At 61.7% G+C, this 22,161-nt stretch overlaps 1 protein-coding gene across 1 annotated transcript in view; it reads left to right on the forward strand.

The window, feature by feature from the left end:
* The window catches only part of CAMTA1 (calmodulin binding transcription activator 1), a 698,792-nt gene that overhangs the window by 617,449 nt on the left and 59,182 nt on the right, over positions 1–22,161 (forward strand). The window contains exons 7-10 of the mRNA XM_040987850.1: positions 1,050–1,203; positions 15,068–15,208; positions 15,937–17,780; positions 21,341–21,467. Coding sequence (XP_040843784.1) covers positions 1,050–1,203; positions 15,068–15,208; positions 15,937–17,780; positions 21,341–21,467 — 2,266 coding nt within the window. The remainder of the gene's footprint in view (positions 1–1,049; positions 1,204–15,067; positions 15,209–15,936; positions 17,781–21,340; positions 21,468–22,161) is intronic.

Genomic DNA, 22,161 nt, shown 5'->3' on the forward strand with positions numbered 1-22,161 from the left:
CTGAGCATTGGCAAGGAAAAAAAAAAACCTGTATTTCAACCGTTATTGAAAATCCTTTTAAGATATGCCCGTCTCTTCTCTCACACCGGTCCTAGTCCAGTCTAGCTGTTGCTTACTCATGATGGATTGATTCATGGCTTCATTTCTTACTCTCGCTCGGACCACATCCTGCTCAGGGCCTGGGGTCCTGCCCACTCCTGGTCAAATAGCAACTGGGGAAAGCAGAAAAGATCCTTAGGACAAGGAGGAAGGCCTTCCAGTCGGGGTGGGAGGGCTGGGCCAGGCCGGCCTGGGTATGTCCATGTTCATCTATCAAGTGTCGCGAAGGTTTCTCCATGACTTAACACCACTGATCCGACCCAACAAACAGCCTCACCTTTGGGGGGCCCTGGGAAGGTTCCAGTGGGCCCCACACTCGTTACAGTTAAGTCACCACCTTGCCAAGCCCCAGTCACGCCTCCCTGTCAGGGCAGGCAGAGGGCAGAGACCGAGCGGCTTGCACCGAACTCTTTGGGGCTCCGTGGGGACTTCTCCCCTTCTTAAGCCCCCAGTGGGGCACCAGGGAGGCCTGAGATCCCTAGGTGATGTTGCCTCAGTGAGGGGCAGGGGCAGCTGGGGGCAGACCCCAGGTCAGGAAGGGCTCTGGTCCTTGAGAACGGGAGCAGGGGACTCTGCCCCCCTGTGCCATGCCCACTACTTTGCCCTAGACAGAAGAGGGCAGAGGCCGTGTCAGGGCTGCCCACAATAGGAAGAGACAATGAGTGCATGGCTGACGTGAAGCAGAGCCCAGACGCCGTGGGCACCGGTGCTGGCATGTGGCATGGCACTGCCATGCACGCTATGTATTGAGTCACACAGCAGCCCTGCAGGCCTGTGGCTTTTCTAGGGGATCACCGCGGGAGGGGCAGGGCTGCATGGTGCTGAGTGGCTGCAGGCCGGGACACTGCCTCACGCTGTCTCGGCTCGCACTTGCTAGGGGCTGGGGGTGCCCTAACCGGGGCAGGCCCCGTGCCAGCCCCATGCTGCCAGTCTCTGTGCTCTCCCACCAGAACCCCGACATCGTGCTGGTGCATTATCTCAACGTGCCAGCCATCGAGGACTGCGGCAAGCCCTGCGGCCCCATCCTCTGCTCCATCAACACTGACAAGAAGGAGTGGGCGAAATGGACCAAGGAGGAGCTCGTCGGGCAGCTGAAGCCCATGTGTGAGTAGCCGCACTGGCCGTGGGGGCCCTGCCTCCCTCGGTTCACACCGGGAGCTGACCCCAGCACCTGCTCCTGTCTGCATCGCAGTGCACCTTCATCAACCGCTTCCCCGCAGGCAGGGCCCCAAAGCATCCAGCCCATGATAGCACAGGCAACAAAGGTGAGGTTCCGAGAAACACATACACGTCCCCACACAACAGCCGGAGCAAGGACAGAGCCAAAAGAGCTCTCAGAACCGCTCCTTCCAGGCCACAGCTGGGAGAGGGGCTGGACTGGGCTGCAGGGAGGGGTTGGCCACAGCTGGCCCTGCTTCCCACCCCCAGGCCATCTGTGCCAGCCCCAGGCTCAGCCGAGCATCTTGAACTGGGGACCCGTGGCAGCTCCCAGCCTGGGTGGCAAATGGTGATGGAAATTGAGCTGGATTTCAGTGTGTCAGCCAAGTGATGCCAGCTGAAGCATCTTTCAGGGGCAAGTCACTGAACGCCAAACGCCATGGGAGCCGGGGGACTGGGACCAGGATCAGGGACTCCGTCGGGATCTCAGCTCTCTGGGCCTCAGCTCCCAGGATGTCTCTCCTGCCCCCATTGACAGCTAGGCTTGGGAAGTGCAAGCATGGGTCTTTAGTCCCAAGGAGGTTGTGAGCTGCCCAACCCCAGGCCACGGCCCGGGGTGTACCAGAAGTGCTGGCCACCGGTACCGTGGAGAGTGGGTCTTGGCTCATTAGGAATCAGGATGAGCTGGGCGGTGGCTGGGAAGGATCCAAGGAGCCACCAACACACCCTTCCCAAGTCCAAGCTAGGGCCCGGGGGCACCTGCAGCCACCACCCTCCTGAGGGTCCCCAGGCACGCAGAGGCAGCCACGTGTCTGAGGATGCGTGTGAGGGGGGACCGAGGGCTCTGGGAGAGAAGGGGGCCATGCAGGAGGAGACCGCCCAGACCCTTAACCCAGGCGGCCTCTTTGTTGGGGTACAGGGGCCCCAGCTCCAGGCCCTCCTGTCCGCCTCTTCTGTTAGCAGTGGCCAGGCCTGCCCACCCCATGCTGGACAGGGCTCGGCTCAGCTGAGTGATCTTAGTGGGCACTGGCGGGAGTGGGCACAGCCTCCCACTCAGCCAGAGCAGGAAGCAGAGCTGATGAGTGGGAGGGGCAAGGCTGCAGGACCTTCAGCCACCCTCTCCTGTGCCCCAGTCCCTTCCTGGAGACAGAGAGGCAGGACCTGGGACCTCTGCCTCCAGCTGGCTCAGCAGGACCTGCTGTGGCTCTCCGGCCTTGCACACCCATTTCCTGGGAGACAATCGCCATGGGTGCGTTCGGGTCACCTTGCAGCAGCTGCCACCCTCAGGGGAAGCCCGGATCCTCTTCTGAGGGCTCAGTTGTCGCTGGTGAAATGTGGGTCCTGAGGGGTGGCTCATGCGGGGAAATGGAGACCAGGGCTTCTCCAGCCTGGGGCTCCCCAGCCACAGCCCACCTTCCCGGGGTGCCCTCCTCCCCTTTTTTTCCAGGCACATTCCTGCAGCTGTCGGCCTACAGGAAGGAATTCCCTGGGTCAGAAGCCTTTAGGTCCCCAACCCACAGAGCTATCCTCAAAGGGCTGCCCTGACAAACCGGGGCTCACCGGTGTGGGCGCACGCATGGGTCACACAGGCACAGCCCAGCAGGTGCAGCCCTGGCCGGCAGCTCCAGTGAGAGCTTTGGGGCTAATGGGATTGGAACCTGGGAAAGCAGAGGTGTGCCAAGAGCCCACCAGGCACGGTTTCCGGCACCAGGCGTGCAGCCCAGCACTGCAGCCAGACACGCTGGCTTCCCCACAGCCCCCATAAATCATGTCCCTTCAAAGATGTCGCAATCTGACTTCCCGACGTTTCCAAATTTCTCTGCCCTGCGGCAGGCTTGTCAGGGGCTTAATCAAAATGTTGTGCTTCTTGGCGGGGAAGAAAGATGCTGATCCGTAGCCCTAGGCTCACCTGCAGCGAGATGGGGGCCTCAGGACGCCCAGGAGAACCCCATAACCCCAAGGCCTGCAGTCAGGCCTTCTGGTCAACCAGTACTCTGGGGCTGCCTCCTCCAGAACCCAGACTAAAAACTCAGGGGTCTGGTGGGAACTCCCAGCGCCCACAGATCCCTTCTGCCCCTTGGGATCTTGTAAAAAGCTGCCAGTGGCTTAAATGGAACGGGAGGGAATTTCTCTGATGCAGAGCCACTCACGGTCAATATGACCACCCCACTTGTCAACTGGTCAGCCACCCAGGCTCTTCCCAGAGGGCAATTCTGCTTTTCTCAGGATACTGACCCCTTTCAGAAAGCCTGAGATGGCTGCTACAGCTCCTGCCATCACAGCTGCATTCCAAGCAGCGGGAAGGGGAGAAGATGGAATAAAGGAAAAAAAAAATCTTTCCTTTCACATCACATCCTTGCCATCCACGTCATTAGCAGAAGCTTTGTCATATCATACGGTCAGCTCCAGGTGCAAGGAACGCCCTGTCCCATGCCAAGAAGCATAAAGCTTAGCTAATCCTCCACTTCATTTGAGGCCCTTGGCCGCATGTGGAGCTAGCATGCTCTGAGTACATTCGCCCCACTAGGAGCACCCCCACGCCCCTGCCAGCTCTCCGCCCTGCCCCTCTCCCTGGCAGCCGGGAGGGGGCCGAGAAGTGACAGGTCCTGCCTAGCAGTGGGTAAGGCGGAGCCATCTGCAGTGAGAGGCAAAAGGGACACCTTGGGCTCACAGCTCTTCTTAAAGAGGTTACCTGCTTGGCTGTGGACTGCCCCGCCAGCTGGACAGCCCTGCACTGCCGGGCAAGCCCTGGGCCTCCCCGCAGGCCTCGGAGGCCCCAGAGGTCACCCAGGAGCCACCTCCCAGCCCACTGCTCCCAGATTCCCCTGGTCCTGAGCCCTGGGGCCTCTGCACAGATGCCATTGGCAACACAGCAGAGCGGGGACACACAGGAAAGCCCAGCCCACTCCTACATCCATGCGACACAGAAAGCCCCCCCGACCACGCCAGGTGCTCAGGCCACCCTTGGCCTGCAGGGACACCTGGGAGCCCAGCAGGTGCAGCCTGGGACCACTGCATCCAACAGCAGTCTTGGCTCTGTGCCCTGGAGGCAGGAGCAACAAGTCTCTGGTGGAGGCTCATGCCCTCCTACTTGGGCATGGCTTGACCAAGGTGGGTAGGACCTCTTGCCCCTCCAGGGGACGGACCCCACTCCCCAGAGTCCCTGGACGTCAGGGAACTTCTCAGATGTGTAGCGCTTGGGGTCCAGACCATGGCCATACCAGAAGTATAAACTTCCAATACTGGGCAGTGGCAGCTTCCCTGGAAATGAGCCTACACACAGCTGGGCACTCCTGGGCACTCAAAGACTTTCGAAGACCCTGTAGACCCCAGGACCCGACAGTGAGCAATTGCCCACCGCCTGCTATGGGCTCAGCCGGTGCCACGAGGAGAAACCCAGGTCCTACCCTCAGGGACTCTCCCGGGAAATCCTGCCCACGAGTCCAGCAGATGACACCAAGGTGGGCATGTTACTCTGCCTCCATGCCCAGTGCCAGCACTGCCAGGGTGAGAGGCAACTGTCATGGGAGGCAGGTAGGAGACAGGTGGTCCTTGTGCCTGGAGGGTGTGGAGGGTTGGGAGGGTAGAAGCCGAGGAGGCTGTGGGGCGTATCTGTAGGGAGCAGCTTACAGGGGCACAGCACTGCCTGGGCAGCACTGAGCTGAGGGAACACACAAGGTTCAGGCCATTGGGTCTGGGGGAGTGACAGGGTGGGGACCTTGAGGGGTGTGAAGAGCTGAGGTCATGTCAAGTGCGAGGGGATGGAGGCCATGTTGAATGTGAGATGGTGGTCATGTGGAGTGTGAGGGAACGAAGAGCACGTGAAATGTGAGGGGATGGAGGTCATGTTGAGTGGGGGGGCGGAATTCATGTCAAAGGTGAGGGGACAGAGGTCACACCGAGTGTGAGGGGACAGAGGTCACGCCGAGTGAGGGGACAGAGGTCACGCCGAGTGTGAGGGGACAGAGGTCGCGCTGAGTGTGAGGGGACAGAGGTCATGTTGAGTGTGAGGGGACAGAGGTCGCGTCGAGTGTGAGGGGACAGAGGTCATGTTGAGTGTGAGGGGACAGAGGTCATGCCGAGTGTGAGGGGACAGAGGTCACACCGAGTATGAGGGGACAGAGGTCACGTGGCATGTGATGACCAAGGCTGTGCTGATAAACGAGGCGGGGCAGTGTGAGGTGACGAAGCCCTCCCTAGTGAGGGGATGGAAGCCGTGCTGGGTGTGATTCGTGAGAGCACTTGAGTGTTGATGACCAAGCCACGCTGACCCTGAAGGAGGAGGCCATGAGGAGTGTGGGGAAGGCAAGGCCGGTTGGAGCGCGTGGTGATGAGGGTCCTGGGTGTGTTACATGGAGGCCGCCTAGATTCAGCGTGGTGATGGGACTGGGATGGAGCACTGTTGGGGTTCAGGCATGATCTGTGGGGGACCAGGTGCTACTGTGGCTCCCAGCTTACTCTGGGTTACGCCTAAGCATCTTGGGTCCTTACCTGCAGGAGCCGAGGGCTTAGCCTCCTCCTCCCACACACAGAAAGGCCACCCTGCTGCCTTCAGGCAGGCAGAAGTCTGTGGCAGCCCTGGGGAAGTCCAGGGGCCATGGACAGGGAGCCCTGTGGTGAGGGGAGTGACAGCCAACAGCAGGCCAGCTGGGTCAAGGTCTCTCCCTGGCTGTTGCCTCTCCTCATGGTCATGACTGGCTGTGGTCATGGTCATGGTCTGGTCACGGTCATGTTCTGGTAATGGTCATGGTTATGGTTGTGGTCTGATTGTGGTCATGGTCATGATTGGCTGTGGTCATTGTCTGGTTGTGGCCATGGTCTGGTTATGTTCACTGTTGTGGTTGTGGTCTGATTGCGGTCATGGTCATGATTGGCTGAGGTCATGGTAGTGACCTGATCATGATTGTGGTCTGATTGCGGTCATGGTCATGATTGGCTGTGGTCATGGTCTGGTTGTGGTCATGGTCTGGTTGTGGTTGTGGTCTGGTCATGGTTATGGTTGTGATCTGATTGCAGTCATGGTCATGATTGGCTGTGGTCATGGTCTGGTTGTGGTCATGGTCTGGTTGTGGTTGTGGTCTGGTCATGGTCATGGTTGTGGTCTGATTGCAGTCATGGTCATGATTGGCTGTGGTCATGGTCATGGTCATGATTGGCTGTGGTCATGGTCATGGTCTGGTTGTGGTTGTGGTCTGGTTGTAGTCATGGTCATGATTGGCTGTGGTCATGGTCTGGTTGTGGCCATGGTCTGGTTATGTTCACTGTTGTGATTGTGGTCTGATTGCGGTCATGGTCATGACTGGCTGTGGTCATGGTCATGGTCTGGTTGTGGTTGTGGTTCTGGTCATGGTCATGGTTGTGGTCTGATTGCGGTCATGGTCATGATTGGCTGAGGTCATGGTAGTGACCTGATCATGGTTGTGGTCTGATTGCAGTCATGGTCATGATTGGCTGTGGTCATGGTCATGGTCTGGTTGTGGTTGTGGTCTGGTCATGGTCATGGTTGTGGTCTGATTGCAGTCATGGTCATGATTGGCTGTGGTCATGGTCATGGTCTGGTTGTGGTTGTGGTCTGGTTGTAGTCATGGTCATGATTGGCTGTGGTCATGGTCTGGTTGTGGTCATGGTCTGGTTGTGGTTGTGGTCTGGTTGTGGTTGTGGTATGGTCATGGTTGTGGTCTGATTGCGGTCATGGTCATGATCGGCTGTGGTCATGGTCTGGTTGTGGTCATGGTCTGGTTGTGGTTGTGGTCTGGTTGTGGTTGTGGTATGGTCATGGTTGTGGTCTGATTGCGGTCATGGTCATGATTGGCTGTGGTCATGGTAGTGACCTGATCATGGTTGTGGTCTTCATAAGCCAGCAGGGCACTCCACCTCCAGCATCCCAGACTTCACCCAGCCTGTGGGGGAGGCCTTGCTGTTGCTAGCACCCAAGCCCCGGGCTGCATTGTCATCAGTCTTTTGTTTCCTTGTGATTTTTCCAGACAAAGACCAAAGATTCGGTGGGGGGGGGGGGTGTTTATTTGTTTTGCTTTTTTGCTTAGATTGTAATCCTGGTGATTATAGAATATCAAGACGTAAAATCAACAAAGGCTTCCCTGGGCCCTGCAGCACCCGTTCCTGGTTGATGAGCGCCACCTGGTGGCCGGCAGCGGCCCACTGAGCTGCACACTTCAGTCCCAGATGGGTGTGGAGGGCTAGGGACCAGGATGCCGGAATGCCGGGATGCCAGGATGCCGTGTAGGATTCTGAGGAGGTTGGGCATGGAGGTGGGGGCGGGGGCGGGCAGTGCTGAGAAAAGCAGAGGCCTGAGGCTGAAGCTCCATGTTTGCTGAGTTGGTGGCGGGAGGTCCATCCCGGAGCTGCAGGAGTTGTCCCTCAGCCCTGTCAGAACCCGTGGGGGACGGAGGGGCCCAGGGCTGACAAAGGAGCCTTCTGATCACAGAGCCAGTGTGCTGTGGCTGCAAAGTCCTGAGGGCTTCCTTCTGACCAGTGAGGGAACGAGAGTCGAGGGCAGGCCGAGGCACCCTGTCTCTGGGCCTCCTCTGAGTCAGCTGGCACTTGCTGCCCCACCCCCCACCCACACCGCTGAGACACAGCAAGGCCAGAGCAGAGACGGAGCAGGACTCTGGGGCCTTAGAACCAGGACTTCCTGAGGAGCAGGGCTGTCAGTGGGGTCCCCAGACATCCTCTCAGGGGAGCCCCAGCTGAAGCACGTCCAGCAAGAGTGGGGGGTCTGTATTCTGTGGGCTTCCTACTGGGGCAGTCAGGTGGGAGGGGCAGCCGTGTTATTGGGGTCTCTCTGCAGACTCGGAGTCCTGAGGTCACAGAACAAGTGGCACCTTGCCACTCGTGTTGACTTGAACTTGGGAACAACGTGGGGTACCACGAGAGGAAGCCCACCTGAATCCCTGTGGCACCCAGCAACAGGGACATCAACTGTGTCATCCCGAGCAAAAATCTCTCTCCCTGACCGTGAGCCTGGGACCTGACAATCCCACAGGAGGATGGGACAGTGCCAGAGGGCTGGAGCAATTTCCCTGGCAAGCTTGGCTCTCCCCTTGGGTCCAGAGCCATTGGTCCTGCGGGCAGGCACATGGGCCTTGGGGTCTGCAGGTGCCCCTCCTGTAGGAACTTCTGGCCAGGGCTGGGGTGGGGACTTGCTGCCCCTGCTGGCCCTTGGGAATTGGGCTTGTACTGAAAATGTGTGTGTCTCCCTCTGGTCAAAGATTCAGAACCCAAGAAAGAACTAAGAAAAGCCCTGAGCTCCGACACCCATGCCCTGCCCGGGGGGCAAGGGTGCAGCCCCTTGCTTCTGCTTATTTTCTCAATGGGCTTCTGTGGGATGCAGCTCAGGGCTGGTATCGGGGACACAGCTCGACTTATCCCTGTCCCAAAGCTGTCTCCATCATGTGGAGTTGATTCTGAGCTGGAAACTGCCTCTTGTCAAATGTAGAATTCCTGGCCCTGGCTCACACTTCCAGAATCTCAGAATTGTTCTCCAATGACCCTGAAGGCCCAAAGCCTGCTAGGTGGGAGCTGACCGCCTGCCTGCAGCATCCCCTCGGACACCTGGCCTCTGGTCAGCCATCCAACCAGAAACCACCTGAAAACCATCTGGAATGCCTCAGGGGGTCCCTCACCCTCCACCGCCCAGTGGCCTGGAGGCCTGGGCAGGCAGCTGGTCACTTCTGCAACCATCTCTACTCCTGAGGCAGGCTTAGGACGCTGGCTGCATTTGTGCCTGAATGAAAAGAAGCTTACAGAACCACGAAGCCGCCTGACGTGGAGATGACCAATGAAGCCTCATTCCCCACCCCATTGCACTCTGGGCAACCCCAAACCATCAGACCTTCTAGCACATTCACCCTCACACGAGAGGCCCGGCCTCAGTAATGGGGCCAACTGGCCACAGGGACTTGCTGGACGTGGTCAGGCAGGAAACCACGGCCATTCGCATCACTGAGCCATCTCTTGGATGTTGAGGCCAGCCTTGGAGTTGACGGCCCCTCTGTCGTTGCTTCAACAGCCACAGAGCTCCTTCTGCGACCCCTCAGGTTCCCTCCTGAACCCCAGGCCCCGGCCTCGGCCCTTTGGAAGGGAGCCCAGAGGCCCTCTCAGCACCAAGAACCCCAAGCCCCCTGGGGAGAGGTGCGCACGCGCCCCCTGCCGCGCACGCGCCCCCTGCCGCGCACACACCTGTGGGCACGCTCGCGCCATCCTCGCCCCCTCAGCTTCTGCCGCGCTCCTGAAAATGAGATTTCTGGAAATCTTGTCCCCGGGACCAATAGGAGAACCGAAGCTGAGTGGTGAGATGGGGAAATTGAATAGCGCAGGGGTGTCTGGGTAGGCGAAGTTAAATCTAATGAAAATTTCATCCGGTTGAACCAAGGAATCAGAAGCGGGGCCCTGATGCCTGTCAACAAGGATACAGCAAAAATTCAAACAACACCACTGCCCAGTGACCCTGTTGCCATGGTGACAGCCTGCCAGTGTCGACGGCCTGCGGGAGTGGGAAGGGGCTCCCGCCCGCCCCGCATGGCAGAGGGCACTCCTGTGGCTGCCACCATCTCCCGGGGTGTCCCACTGCCCAGGCAAATGGTCACAGTATCCCTCTTCTCGCGTTGCCAAGGAGACTTGGTTTGGAGAGCAAGTGAAATGGTCATTCTGGATCTTTCTGAGGTGGCAGGCCAGTGGGAGAGTTACAGATGAGGCAGGGCTGGGAAGGAGGACGCTCCCACCCCCCACCCCCGCCGCCCAGGGCCCTCCAGGTCACGACAGGGCTGCTTGTCCTCATCACCTGCTCCCCAAAGCACCAAGAAATCCCCTCCTGTGTGTATGGCAGCTCCAGCAGGTGCTGCCTGTGCTGTTGCCATGGTGACCGCAGCCCCGCTGGACCTCCCCTGCTGCCTGTCCTTGCAGAGGCAGAGCTGGCTTGGAAGGTGGTCCCTAGGCTGCCATGGAACGACCCGGAGCTCCGCTTGCTGACCCAGGCCCACCTCCATCACTCACAGGTGTCGCTAAACCAGAACCCTTAGGGAAGTACTCATTTTATAAAGCAAAGGCACCCACTTTACAGATAAAAACACCGAGGCTCCCCAGGCCACACTCAGCTGTAGCCACACAGCTCCCGCAGGCTATCAGCTTCTCGCAGTCCCAGCTCCTTCTCCCCACGTGGCCTCGCTCTGTCCACGAGCTTCTCCCTGAGCCATCAGGAACCCACGTTGGCAGCTTCCACGCATGACCAGGGTTCCACACGCCCTCCTCCCTCGCCCCAAGCCTGGCAGCCCTGCCGCAGCCAAATGCTGCCCCCCAAATCCTACATCAGCTGGGGTGAATTCTGTCTTCCCGCCGTCTCAGCCACAGTGGGTGGGGCCAGGCACGACCCTGGAGACTCCAGGCCCTCAGAGCCCTCTGCAGCCTCATGGCGGCCTTCACCTCCTCCGTCCAGTGGCCTCCTCTGGACTCTCCTCACCCGACTCTGCCCCCACTCTCTCAGGCTTCGCCACCCAGCTTCTCTTTTGCCCTGATCGGGGCAGTGGGCTTGACCAGCTGCATGGTGGCCAGCTGTCCTATCCATCCTGAGACAGCCCTGCACTGGGAGCCATTGCCCAGCCCCACTCACCTGCGGGATGACCTCAGGCCCTTGTTCCTGCATGTGTGACAAGAACATCGGAGGACCCTGGGGCGGTCGAGACCAGCCTGACCCCCTGCAGGCCTGTGGGGCCTGGCTACTGCCACCCCCCAAGTTCCTGATGCAGGAAGACAGGGCCTGGGAATGTGCATGTCTCGTCCCTCCCCTGGTGGTGGGACCGGACCCTGAGAACCAGCCAGCACTGGCCCTGGCTGATGCTTGTTCCGTCTGGAGACCCAGCTACAGGTCCTTGGCATCTGGCGCAAACCTGGCACCCACAACTGCTGTTGGTGTTGGTGTTGCCATGACCAGAGCTCAGGGGCAGAGGCCGTGACCCCAAGGGACGAGGAAGCTCCATGCCCACCAGGCCAATAGCACCGGCTGCTCCCACATCACTCTGCCCACATCAGTGAGCACTTTGCATACAGCATGGGCAGTGGGCGACTCGCTTGTACCCACTTCATCACATATGTATATACGTCACACATTCCCCATGCATACATACACCCCACACACGCCATATACAACACACGCACACTGATACACCAGGATACAGTGGCAGGCAGGGTGTCTCTCCCTGGGGTCTGGGGGTTGGCAAACGGGGAGACCTGGACCCCACAGGGCACTTGAGTCTGCCTGGGCTGTTGCCGCAGTTGGCACGTTTGTCCCCTCATCAGCCCCTATTGAAACGCTGGCCCCTGTGCAGCCGTGTTGGGGTGGAGCCAAGCGGAGGTGTCCAGCTGACCTTCCCAGCCACAGCAGGGCTCTGGGGGACAGTGTCTCCATTGCCCTCCTGTGGGGCCCCAGCCCCCGGGGCTGTGAGCAGCAGGGGTCTGCTGGTGACAGGTGACCATGCTGCACACGGCTTCACGCCCAGGGGCGGCCTGAGAGGCGCCCTCCTGAGCCCCACAGCCCGGCAGCCCAGCAGCCCAGTGGCCCCTTGCATAGCTCGCATCCGGAGGCTGCTAGTCCACGGCCTGGAAGCCAGCAGGGGTGCTGTCTGGGGAGGCCTCTGCCCCGGCTGCACTCTGGGGTCTTGTCCTGCTGTTGTAGGAAACACCAATGTCATGGACTAAGGAGGACCACACACAGGATTTCATTGAAGCTTGTTGCTTTCTTAAAGACCTGTTCCCCCAATGACAGTCACTCCAACCCAGGATAGCGGGGGGAGACAGGACTTCAGCAAGTGGATCCGGGGACACATAGGCCCAGCTCTGCCCCTCTCCCAGGGACCTGGGGTGGCCAAGGCATGGGTGGCCAAGCGGGCAGAGCCCTGCCCCAGCCCCCTCCCCTGGGTCTCAGTCTCTCTTCCTGGCGGCTGGCCACCTCTTGCGTAAACTGCTCATCAGGAGACGCTCTCAGCACAGGCCACCTGCTGATGCCAATCATTTCGTCTTGATTATTCATATTAGTGGAAGCGACACAAGTTATATTGGGGGTAAACACAGCGTGCGGACCAGGTCAATGTGGGAATGGGCCTGTGGGGAGGGGGCGGGTACCGCCACAGGCACCCAGCCTCAGCTCCACAAACTCCATCTCAGCCAGGCCCTGCTGCAGGAGACTACATGGTCCCCATGCCTTCTTGGGGACCTGGCCTGCTCATGGGTGGTCAGCGTGTCCCTCCTGGCTGCTGCTGGCCTGAGCAGGTCCAGCCATGCTACAGGCTGTCGGCCCCAGCCCGGGCACCCCAGGCATCCTCAGGGACCTGCCTGGTCCTAGTCTTTCTGGGGACATGGGTGTCCTCCATCCCTGGCCCCTCCCCCAGCCCAGGTCCCTTGGAAGGGAAGGCCACTGCAGGACCCGTACAGGGGCTCTGTGAACAGGCAGGGATGGGTGGGGTGTTTCCTGGGACTCCCCTGTCCCCCTCCATGTAGCATGTTCTGACTCATGGCCTTTCTGTGCAGCCTCCCTGTGGCTGCTTAATGAAGCAGGAGGTGTGTGTGTGAGCCCTGCCTCCTAATGTGACATGTGTGGCATCCCCTCTCCCGCTGACTCATCACCAGTCGGCCAGCAGAGCATGACGCAGGAGGTGTCTTGGGAATGGCATCTGACCTTCAGCACCAACAGCTCGCCACCTGGGCAGGATGGGGGCTACCCCCACACCTGAGGCGAGGGGATGGCAGGACAGTAGGCGATCCGTGTGACACATCCAGTAAATCCCAGCTCACAATCTGCTACCCTCCGCTGGGTCTGCATTCAGAACCTTTACAACAGTAGGAAGGCGTGAGGCAGAAAAGCAGCTGGCACCCCCCTCAGTGTGGGGAGGCAGGGAGCTGGATGAGCAGAGAGAGGTTAGAGGGCCCACCAACCCCAGATCGAGGCCCTAGGAGGCCGGAAGCCAGTGCTGGGCTGCCCACCGACCCCAGCCCGAGGCCCTGGGAGGCCGGAAGCCAGTGCTGGGCTGCCCACCGACCCCAGCCCGAGGCCCTGGGAGGCCGGAAGCCAGTGCTGGGCTGCCTGGGGACGGTTCCTTCCCTAAGGTGGGCACATCCTGGAGAACAGCTAGCCTGGCTTGACTGTGGGTCTGCCCTGGGTCTCCAGGGGCTCTGTACGGGGGTGGTCCCAGCTGAGTTCAGCTGTGCAGCAGATCAGCCCAGTGGCCCTGGTCAGCACCCTCGCACCTCGAGTGCCATGCTTGACACAGCGCACCCAGCCGTGCCAGCATCTCCAGGCTGGGCCTGCAGTGCCAGGTCAGGCCTCTGCTTGCACAGCCTAGCCAGGTCCACAGTCCCACCTGCCGGTCCCTGCAGCAGCTGTTCCCTTCCCTTCCTGAGCCTCTGCTTGCTTGTCTGACAAATGGGTCTGGAAGGGTCCCAGGGCATGGAGGGCACCGGGCAAGTGGACAGGCCTGGGACCACTGACCCTCCTCCCTGGCTCCCCAGGCCCTCTGATCTGTGTGCTTCCTTGGCGGCAGGGGCTGACTTGGAGACAGGGACCCAGTCTGGCTACAGTAACAGGTGCCCAAGAGGAGAAAACCCAAGGAGGGGGCATTGCGCCAACACCAGCAGCCCTCCTCCCTGCCCCCTGGATTTTTAGAGAATTCCTCCTCCAAGGAGCCCAAGCTAGAGGCTCTGCCATCTCAGGAAACAGGCTGCCCACAACACAGGTCCCTGTACAACTGCCCCTACGCAAAGCTGCAAGCAGGCAGATCTTCAGGAAGCTCGGAGTCCAGGTGCCCCTCGGCCCGTGTCCACTCCCTCCAAGGACAGGGACAGGATGTAAGACCCTGTAGGCCTTCGGGGTTACAGACTGAGGAGAGCACGCCAACCCCGGGGCCTGGGACACCCGACAGGGAGGGGCTCCCACCAAGCCACACCCCTTCACTTATGGGTTTCTTGCCATTGGAATGTCATGAACATTCATGACCAACACAAGCCAAGGGCACAGCTGCCATGGCAGGCTGACACGAGAGCTGCCTCCAGCACTCCCAGACACAGCCTGCCTTCCCCCTGGGCAGTCCCAGGGCAGGGCTGGCCCCACGGTCAGTGTCAAGAGCAATCTGCTGCCAAGCGGCACTCAGGAAACACCAAACCTCCAGGCTCTGCATCCTGCCTGGCCCCCTGGAGAGGCAAGAGCCCAGAGGACCCAGTGCTGTGAACTGCCCAAATCAGCAAGCGTGTCACCGGACCCAATCCAGGTCCCCGTGTGGGCCAGCTCCCTGCTGTGGCACCCGACATGTCCCCAAGGGCTCCGTGCTCCACAGCCCTTCTCAGCACCATAGCACATTAGCACACCCTACCCAGGAGGCATTATGGGAGAAGCTTCCAGCAAGGGCAGAAGAACTGCCCCTCACCCTGGGGACTACCCAGGAAGTACTGGGCTGGGCCCCATGCCAGAGTTGGGGTTTGGCCACCCCTTGGCCCGTCTGTGCCAGCCAAGGAGAAGGACAGAGGGTATGTCTGACAACCCACAGATGATTAGACATGGCGATTTAGTCCATAGGGCCAGCCCTTCCCTGCTTCCCTCCCCACCCCACAGCCAGTGGCTGGGACAGTACCAGGGAGGAGGACCGAGCCAAAAGCCCAGGGCTGCTCAGTGGTCAGCACTGGGCTGAGGGCCCACCGCCCAGGCCCAGGCCCCTCCCCTCCCCTCCCAGCCCTAGAGCACACCTCCAGCAACCCCTTCCAGGCCTTGCCCACTGCACTCGCCCGTCACATCTGTCCTCTCTCCCCACAGTCCACGGCATCAAATGGACCTGTAGCAACGGCAACAGCAGCTCCGGCTTCTCGGTGGAGCAGCTGGTACAGCAGATCCTGGACAGCCACCAGACCAAGCCCCAGCCGCGGACCCACAACTGCCTCTGCACCGGCAGCTTGGGTGAGTCGGGGTCCCTGGGGGCAGCCCTGAGGGTTCGTGGTGCCGGGGAGGTTCCACCAGGAGCTGGCGCCACTGCAGGGTCCAGGATGGGCACCGTGGGTGAGAGCGAGGTGTTTCTGCAGTGGCAGCTCCCTCGGGATGTGGGTGCAAGGGCTGAGGCGAGAGGGGCAGAGGCTAAGAGCTCCGGCCTCTGTCCACCCACAGCGCATTCCTGGCAGCAGGCCCAGGTGCCCAGGCCCTGAGCTTGTTCAGAGAGTTCTGTCCTGTGCCCCGATGGCCTCTCTCCGCCCTCTGCCTCCAGAGCGGAGTCTAGCCCCTCCTTGGCCCCAGGGCCTGGGGGCCGATCTCTGGCTTGCTCACCAGACCCCCCGAAGGCCAGGGGCCTCCTGCATGCTATCCTCAGCCTGGAAGAGATGGAAGTCAGTGTGGGGAGGACTCGGGGTGGGACATGGCCACCACCGCTGGGCTGGCACCCTCTGGCCAGCAGGCCCCCTTCCCGTGTCTCTCTGTGATGCCAAGTGAAGCTTTTCCTGCACAGTGGAAGCCTCCACATGCTGCGGTGTCATGGTAGCAGAGGAAGATCCCCAGGGCAGCAGAGAGCCGCAGGGCCGGGGGAAGCAGCAGGATGGGGTGGTGGCCTGGATGCCGCTGGGAGCCCCAGCCCTGAGTCTGCGCGTGTGTGTGTGTGTGTGTGTGCGTGCGCGCACGTTGTGTTCTGGTCTTCGCAGGAGCGGGCAGCAGTGTGCACCACAAGTGTAACAGTGCCAAACACCGTATCATCTCCCCCAAGGTAGAGCCCCGGTCAGGGGGCTACGGGGGCCACTCGGAGGTGCAGCACAATGACGTATCCGAGGGCAAGCAGGAACACAGCCACGCCAAGGGATCGAGTCGTGACAAGAGGAATGGTAAGGTGGCCAAGCCCGTGCTGCTGCACCAGAGCAGCACCGAGGTCTCGTCCACCAACCAGGTGGAGGTCCCGGACACCACCCAGTGCTCACCCGTGTCCATCAGCAGCGGGCTCAACAGCGACCCGGACATGGCGGACAGCCCCGTGGTCACGGGCGTGTCCAGCATGGCGGTGGCCTCCGTCATGGGCAGCTTGCCCCAGAGCGCCACGGTGTTCATGTCCGAAGTCACCAACGAGGCCGTGTACACCATGTCCCCCACCGCCGGCCCCAACCACCACCTCCTCTCACCCGACGCCTCCCAGGGCCTCGTCCTGGCCGTCAGCTCCGACGGCCACAAGTTCGCCTTCCCCACCCCGGGCAGCTCAGAGAGCCTGACCATGCTGCCCACCAACGTGTCCGAAGAGCTGGTCCTCTCCACCACCCTGGACGCTGGACGCAAGATCCCGGAAACTACCATGAACTTTGACCCCGACTGCTTCCTCAACAACCCCAAGCAGGGCCAGACGTATGGGGGCAGCGGGCTGAAGGCGGAGATGGTGAGCGCCAACATGCGGCACTCGCCGCCCGCCGAGAGGGCCTTCGGCTTCACCACGGTCCTGGCCAAGGAAATCAAGACGGAGGACACGTCCTTCGAGCAGCAGATGGCCAAGGAGGCCTACTCGTCCTCAGCGGCCGCAGCGGCCAGCTCCCTCACCCTGAGCGCCGGCTCCAGCCTCCTGCCGTCGGGCGGCGGCCTGAGCCCCAGCACCACCCTGGAGCAGATGGACTTCAGCGCCATCGACTCCAACAAGGACTACTCCTCGAGCTTCAGCCAGCCGGGCCACAGCCCCCACATCCACCAGACCCCCTCCCCCAGCTTCTTCCTGCAGGATGCCAGCAAACCCCTCCCCACCGAGCAGAATGCCCGCAGCAGCCTGGGCGAGTCTGGGAGCACCTTTGTGATGCCCGCGGTGAAGACGGAGGGCTCGCCCCAGAGCAGCTCTTGCAGCGGCCACGTGGAGACTCGGATAGAACCCTCGCCCTCCCTGCACCTCATGCAGTTCCAGGCCAACTTCCAGGCCATGACTGTCGAGGCGGAGGTGACCATGGAGACCTCGCAGGCGCCCGAGGGTGGTGAGGTCCTGCTGAAGTCCGGGGAGCTGCAGGCCTGTAGCTCCGAGCACTACCTGCAGCCGGAGTCCAACGGGGTGATCCGCAGCGCTGGCGGCGTGCCCGTCCTCCCGGGCAACGTGGTGCAGGGTCTCTACCCCGTGGCCCAGCCCGGCTTGGGCAACGCCACCAACATGGAGCTCAGCCTGGACCACTTCGACATCTCCTTCAGCAACCAGTTCTCCGACCTGATCAATGACTTCATCTCCGTCGAGGGGGGCAGCGGCACCCTCTACGGGCACCAGCTGGTGTCCGGGGACAGTGCGGCCCTGTCGCAGTCGGAGGACGGGGCCCGCGCCCCCTTCACGCAGACCGAAATGTGCATCCCCTGTTGCAGCCCCCAGCAGGGGAGCCTGCAGCTCAGCAGTGCCGAGGGCGGGGCCAGCACCATGGCCTACATGCACGTCGCCGAGGTGGTGTCCGCCACCTCGGCCCAGGGCGCCCTGGGCATGCTGCAGCAGAGTGGCCGAGTGTTCATGGTGACCGACTACTCCCCCGAGTGGTCTTACCCAGAGGTAAGCTGCTCGACCTCCCCGTCCCCCCGCGAGCGTGCAGTCTGCATTTGCATGTCCAGCTCTGCCGTAGCCAACCTGCTGCTTCCTGACATGGGAGAGGGGTTGGGGACACGTAATCCACCTGCTGTGCCTTATTTATTCTTTATTCCCTTCTTTTGGAGACGAGAGTCCTAGGGTTGCTATCCTAACATTCCCAAATGACCACAGAGGTCACCTGTACCCCTTGGACTTTCACTTCCCTGCCAAGTACTCAAAGAGTTCCCACTGGCATCTTGAGGGAGCACACCGCATACACAGCCATCTCCCAGAGCCTTGCAAGATCTGGTGTGGGCCTGGGGTCTGCACCGAGTTCTGCCCCAGCTGCTTCCGAACCGTCCCCTGCCCCCCACCTGGGGAGGGTGCGTGGGGACACAGGAATCGCAGGGGGAAGTTTTTCTTTTTCTCTAGGGGAGCACGGCACAGGAGGGTGCATGCCCTGTCACCCACGGGCAGTGCCCCCCGACTCCTGCTCCGCTGAGCTGCCAGGATCTCTGCATCTCCCACGGGCGCTCGCTCAGGCCCACGGTCACGCTGCCTTGACGGCCTTGCTCTCCTGAGTCCCAGGCCAGGCAGCCGCCTTCCCTGTTTCTGAAAGCGAGAAGCTCCCCCTGGGCTGAGTGGAGGGTTCCCTGAGTGCCCTGGCTGGCTGTATCCACTCGGTCCCACCTCTTGATGAGGGCCCAGAAGGAGGCACCCGGCTCCATCCCGGGTAGCGACAGCCCCATAACCTGGAGATCTGGTCCCTGGGGACCTGCAGCCTGCATCTTGCAAGGCTGGGAGGGAGAGAAAGAAGCTTCCCTCCTTTCCCAGGACCTCGGTCTGACAGTGCAGGTCACTGGGCTGGGTCCAGACCAGCACACTGGCCTCCTTGGGCACAGACCCAGCTCTCTACTCCCTGCCCGCCTGCAGATCCCTGGGCTGCAGTTCAGCAGCTCGCCACACGAGGGCGGCCCAGGAGCAGGAGCAGCCGAAGCACTCGCGCACATCCAGCCGGGTTTGCCAGGAGCCCTGGGTGCTGCCTCCCAGGCACCCAGACACAAAAGCAGCTCCAGCTTGATCTGATGTGGAAAATGCCACTTGAGGCCCAGTGTAGCAACATGGGAAGGCTCTGGGGCCACCGTGGCACTGACCAACCACTTCCTCTTCGCTGTCCTCTCCCACCAAGGCTAAACCATGCCAGGAACAGGAGCCACACTGGGATTTGGCAAGAGCACCTGCTCTTCCAACACGGGCATGTCTGCTTCCTGCCCCGTCCCCTTTCCCAGCCAGCAAGAGGCCCCTCTGGGCACTGACTGTGCCAAGGGCTTCGAATTGGCCAAACTCAGGACCAGCTCTGCAGCTGGCACACAGCTCAGCCCCAAGCATCCGTGGTCCCCAGGTACCTGCTGAGCAGCAAAGCCGTGGCCAGGGCCACCTAACTGCCTCTTTGGAGTGTCCCTTCCCATCCTCCAGTGGCTCCCCTTTCTCCCACACTCTGCCCACTGCTGTCCCTTGGGCTGCGGCTAGTCACGCGCGCACACACACACACACACACACACACACACACACACACACACACGAACATATGTGTACATGGTACGTATGTGTGAACACACGCAATACACCGCATGTACACACAGAGGCACACTGGGGCATCCCTCCCGCCCTGTCATCCACCAGAGCTCCGGGACACAGGGACCTCACACGGCATTTGCTCCCTGCTCCCACCCCCACCCAGCCTCCCTGCGTCAGCTCCCACCATTGACATCGCCACTGCATCAGCAGAGAGGCCGCCGCAATTAGAGCTGCCAGGCACGCGCCACGTCACCGCCGCCACTGCAGTGCAGCCCGGCAGCTGTTGCCATGGCAACCACCCTGCACAGATGGATGCTGTGCCGGCCTGCGGCGGTTTCCATGGAGAAGGCCCTGATGTTCCCTAGGAATCCTCCCTGTTCTGTTTCCCAGCTGGAGCCCCAGCCTCGCTCCAGCAGCTGTGGGGTGCATTGCTACTCCACTACGGGATAACTGCCCATGGCTGCCTGAGGCCTCTCGCTCTCTCCATCATCTCCCAAGGTTCGGGCAATATGATGTTCTGAGCTGGCCTCCTGGGTTTCCAGACATCCCAAAGTGAGCTTGTACCCGTTCACCTGGCACCCCTCCCAGCCAGGCTCTCCCCGCCCCCAACAGCAGCACACACCCAGTAGAGGCCCTGGGAGGAACACCACCCAGCTCCGGGGGTGGGGCAGGCCTCCTGCCCTGAGCTCACTGCCGCTGCCTCTGAGCTTTGGTGGCCTGGCGGTCCGGTGACCCATCAAGAGCCAGCCCATCCCAGGCAAGGGCTCACCCCGGAGAAAAGCCCATCCCCTATCACCCAGCAGGGAAGGGACCCCAAGAAAGCCCCCACTAGTTCCTCACGTTGCCAGCCAACCCCAGCCAGGTCTGGAGTCCAGGGCATTATGAAGAGCGCCAGGCCCGCTCCAGGAGAGGCAGGGCCAGTCCCAGGGAGAGGGTCGTCTGGCCAGGGACTGCAGTGAGAGAGCCCCCAGGGGCCTGGCTGGGAGGTGGGCCTGGGGCTCTGGGCCAGCGCCCCGCCCCGTCTCGGGAGCGCCTCTCGGCCTTCTCCGGCCTGGACACCAGGTGGCGCTCTCCGCCCTGACCTGCGCAGCTTCGACCCCCACACACCGCGGGGAAAGGTGTTTACGGGCGCCTGTGGGTGGGTGCACCCCAGGTCAGCGGGAGCCGCCGAGGCCAGCGCCCCCGCTCCCTGCACCCCCAGCGAGCGCCTTCGTGCACTCTGGGCGACCGCCCCGCCTCTTAGCCAAGCCGTAAGTACAGGACCAGGAAGGCTCCGTCCGCCCGGGGCTCGACCGAGCGGGCGCGACAGCAGGTGCCGCCAGGCCCGCACTGGCCAGGGGGCCGGCGCCACCCCAGGCTGGCCCGAGGCCTGGGCGCCCCCCGGCCTTCCTGATGCCCGCCAGCCGCCCCAAGACGCCTCGCGTCCTCTCCCCTGGAGCTGCCCCTCCCAGCACGAGGCGGCCCGCCCTTCCATCCCAACACCCAGCTCTTGGTGGGACCATTTTTCTGTCCCATCTCTTCTGCGTCTCCCACCTCACCGGCCTCTCTCTTGAATCCCCTACACAACTTCCGGCCCCAGGATAGGGGAGGGGGGCAACCCTATGAGCTCAGGGCTGTTTTCAGGCTGTGGCGTTCTCTCAATCTGACACCCCCCACCCCCCAGGAAAGGCACAGGTCCCCCCCTCCCCTATGCCTCCCTGCTGGGTCGCACCTGGTGCGCTCTCAGACACGTGACTGGTGGGTTAGGAGGAGGGTCTGGGGTCACGATGGCTGTCCACGCTCTTCCCAAACCCAACGGGCTTAGCAAGGTGGCAGGGCAGGGCAGGGCATGCCAGCTGGGTCTAGGCAGCCAGTGCTTGCCAGCAGGGGGAGGGAGCAGGGAGGCCCCACCAGCCTGAGGCCGAGGGGCAAGGGCCTGTGCTGTGTGCCCAGCAGGGGCACGTCTCTGCCCCCCTCTGTCCCTGCAGGGAGGTGTGAAGGTGCTCATTACGGGCCCCTGGCAAGAAGCCAGCAATAACTACAGCTGCCTGTTCGACCAGATCTCCGTGCCAGCGTCCCTGATCCAGCCGGGGGTGCTGCGTTGCTACTGCCCAGGTAAGAAGCTGGCCCGGCCGCTCATGCCCAGGGTGGCCTGTGCGAGCAGATGGGATGCTGTTGGGTCCTGCTGCGTTGGTCGGCTCACAGGCCCCTATCAGGCACCCCTATGTGGGGATGTGGAAGACAACTTGATGAGGGGACAGACAGAGAACACCCCGCACTGGCTGCAGCACGAAGTGGAGGCTGCTCTGGGCCTGGAGAGCCAGGGAAGCAGGAGACCCCTGGTGGGCGGGCACCAAGAAGCAGCAGCACAATATCCAGGCATGCAGGCCTGGACAGAGGGTACAGGCCCAGACAGAGGGGTGCAGGCCCCAAGAGGGTGCAGGCCTAGACAGGGGGGTGCAGGCCTGGGCGGAGGAGTGTAGGCCCCCACAGAGGGATGCACGGACAGAGGGGTGCAGGCCTGGACAGAGGGGTGCAGGCCTGAACAGAGGAGTGCAGGCCTGGACGGAGGGGTGCAGGCCTGGACAGAAGGATGCAGGCCTGACGAGGATTCAGACCAGACGGAGAAGGTGCAGCCTGGACAAGGGTGCAGGCCTGACAGAGGGTGCAGCCTGGACGGAGGTGCAGGCCATACGGAGGGGTGCCAGCTGGACGGAGGGTGCTTGGCACAGACAGAGTTGCAGCACAGAACAAGGGATGCAGGACCGACAGAGGTGCAGGCCTGAACAGAGAAGTGCAGGCCTGGACG

The sequence above is a fragment of the Ochotona curzoniae genome, unplaced genomic scaffold (genome assembly GCF_017591425.1).
Source record: "Ochotona curzoniae isolate NIBS_2020 unplaced genomic scaffold, NIBS_Ocur_1.0 contig_4792, whole genome shotgun sequence".
NCBI lineage: Eukaryota > Metazoa > Chordata > Mammalia > Lagomorpha > Ochotonidae > Ochotona > Ochotona curzoniae.